At 43.3% G+C, this 2,843-nt stretch overlaps 1 protein-coding gene across 1 annotated transcript; it reads right to left on the bottom strand.

Moving 5' to 3' along the window:
- Window positions 1-266: 266 nt before the first annotated feature.
- Window positions 267-2,624, bottom strand: TM35_001071020 (surface protease GP63; the record flags this gene model as incomplete). Its single annotated transcript, XM_029031670.1, has 1 exon — window positions 267-2,624. The coding sequence occupies one exon, from the start codon at window positions 2,622-2,624 to the stop codon at window positions 267-269; it is 2,358 nt and encodes a 785-aa protein (XP_028877031.1).
- Window positions 2,625-2,843: the final 219 nt, after the last annotated feature.

Raw genomic sequence — 2,843 nt, 5'->3', positions numbered from 1 at the left:
TAAAACCCCTTGTTTCTCCTACTATCCTCCACACAAAAAAAAAGAAAACAAATTTCATATGAAACACCAACATCTGTTCATGCAGTCATTGTTATCAAGTAATACGGCACAACACAATGAGGTTAAGCAAGAAAAGACGAGGGATCATATATAACTCAATAAAGCAATTTAATTAAAGCCCAAAGAAATTAAAATGATGTGTAGAAACGACAAAAAAAAGAAAACGAATTATCGCGTTCCACACAAATGTATATAAGAGGCAGAGCTCATGGCAACATTATCATAGAGAGTGTCAAGAAAACAAACATAACACTCGCGTCAGCAGATGCTTTAAAAGAACCATCAGTGCCTTTTTTCGCAGTAGTTTTATTATTCTGCCCACTCGCAGATAAGGTATTGTTTTCTTCCTTAGTTTCACTGGGTTTTGATTCTGTGGTCGTACTTGCCTCATTTTGTACCACAGGTGCAGACACTCCCTGGTTACCAGCAGCACTTTCAGTTGGTTTGGGGGTTCCAGTGGCCTCAGCGGCTTCTGGTTGACTTGTTTGGACTTCTTCAACAATGTCTGGGTCTTTTGATGGACCTTCCGATTCATCCAGAGTTTTGTTGATTGTATTGCACACATCAGCGTATTTGGGGCACACAATTTTACCCTGCAGTACACTCCCATTCACAGTTAGATTTTTTCCTTCAGGACAACTGTACCACTCATTGTTTCCACTGTACCGCACAATTACCTTGTTGAACTTGCAAGACACCTCCACACACACGGCACCAACTGCTGCATTTGCAGCCTTTAGTTCATTACCCTCAACACAACGTGAGTTGTTAGCAATTACACTTCCAGGCATTTGGCTCTGCACACCATTGATGCAGCTGTAACCTTCTGTTGATGTAATAAACGGGCAGTAATCCATATGTTCAGATGAATCTGAACCAACCTTATTGTTCTCCGAAAAGTATCGGAAATGCTCCGGAAGATCCTTAACTGTTTTTGATTCGATGCTGCTGCACCTTCCCATTGACTGGCGATCAGATGTGCACTGTAGTCCTGCAGGAGCGTCAGGGATATCATCGCTCTTGGTTGTGCAGAACATGTTGAGGAAGTTTGTTTCCCCGCTGTTAACGCACTTATTATTCAAAAATTCACAGTTAGAGTTATTGCCCCAACTCATCTGCTCTGCCATTGTCCAATTAACTTTATAGTAGCCCAGATCAGCGAAAGCTCCCATTGTAATTGCGGTGTAGTAACCAGCACCGACGAGACCAACCATTAACTCATCCTTTGCAATACGACGACTCCAGTGCGACCGTGTCATCATATTTTCGTGGTTTGGAATAAACATTGGTGCCTCAACAATACACTCTGTTTCACCCGCCATAGTCTCCACTGGTTGTCCCTTTGCGCATTTGCTCTCAGATGCCATCATTGCAGCTTGAACGTGTAGTGAACGTCTTGTCGAGAAGACATTTGATGAATGATGTACATTCTGTGTAAACTTGGCAGCACTGGAACCCTCTTCTTCAGGTCTCTCTTGCACAACACTGCCAACAGAGTCCCTCCCTGCAAAACGACCATCCATAACATTACTGTGTGATTCTCCCAACTCATATTCCTCTTGTACACTTGCAACCTGAGCGAGGATAGTTGATTGTAATTGTGCCGCAGGCATAGACGATGCACGAGCACGCGCTCTACCGTCAGCTCCCTCTGGCTCCTTTCTTACTTTCACAAATGACACACTTTGTAATTCCATACCTTTCGTAGAATTACAGTTATAATGGTCCATGACCTCTCTCCGCGTGTTTTTGGAGGCAACAACAAAAACATCTGCCTTATCGCTCAAACGATCATCCTCACCCACCAACCTATCCATCTTCATCAGCTCGAAATTGAAGCCAAGTGCATGGGCAATCTCATGAGCAGCAACGCGGACACGCTGTGGTGTGGCCACAATATACCGTGGACCGTAATTAATGATCCCAATAACTGGACGACCATCAGAATCCAATTTGGCACATGTTGCCGCCCACGCGAATGCTCCATCAGTTGTTGGTGTAGCAGCAACGTACAGCACCATGTCATAACCGGAAACACTCCTGGTTTTATGATCTTTCGGTATGAACTTGGAGCAAAGACCTTGAGGATCAGAGAACTCCGGCACAACAATAGGACCCTTCAAAGGTTTAACCAAAAGGCGTTCCTTGTGCAGATTAATTGCCTCAGGAAGAATCTCGTTAACAAGAATATTCTTTTTCTCTTCTGTCAAGATATCATGATCGGTGCAATTAAATTCAGTGTTCAATAAGGTTTTTATCGGATTCTTATTAACATTTTCAGAACAATCATGTCCAGCCATCTTCAAATTATCAAATACAAGTTTAATGCGAATCGGTTCCCATCCTTCCTGAGGTTCTTCTCTCTTTGAAGGAGCTTCGGTACTCCAAGTTTGCAACGATCCACTCACTGGATCACGAGCCTTCTCCTGTTTACTTAGATCGTAAGAAGTTCCAAGTTTGACAGACACTCTGTCAAACACACAGCGGTGGTGCTCTGTCACAGCAAGAGTGACAAGGGTGCAGTACAGAAGGAGCAACGGAGCAAACAAGAAGAGACGCTGCATTCCTTCACGTGTAATCTTGAAGGGTTTGTGTATTTGTGTGTCTGTAAGCAGAAGAGAAGAAAAAGAAATATTGGCAACAGAAAGTCAAATGCAGGATTATCAAGCATAGAAGGAAAAATAAGGAGGAAATGGGAAACCATGACCCCACCCATAGAAAAAAGGAAAAGAGAGACATATGAAAGTAACAGAGAGCCACTGTCAAGCAGACTGTGGATACAC

The sequence above is a fragment of the Trypanosoma theileri genome, assembly GCF_002087225.1.
Source record: "Trypanosoma theileri isolate Edinburgh chromosome Unknown TM35_Tth_107_V1, whole genome shotgun sequence".
Taxonomy (NCBI): Eukaryota; Euglenozoa; class Kinetoplastea; order Trypanosomatida; family Trypanosomatidae; genus Trypanosoma; species Trypanosoma theileri.
Note: the sequence above shows the minus strand (reverse complement) of the source record. Positions and strands in the feature narration are given on the sequence as shown.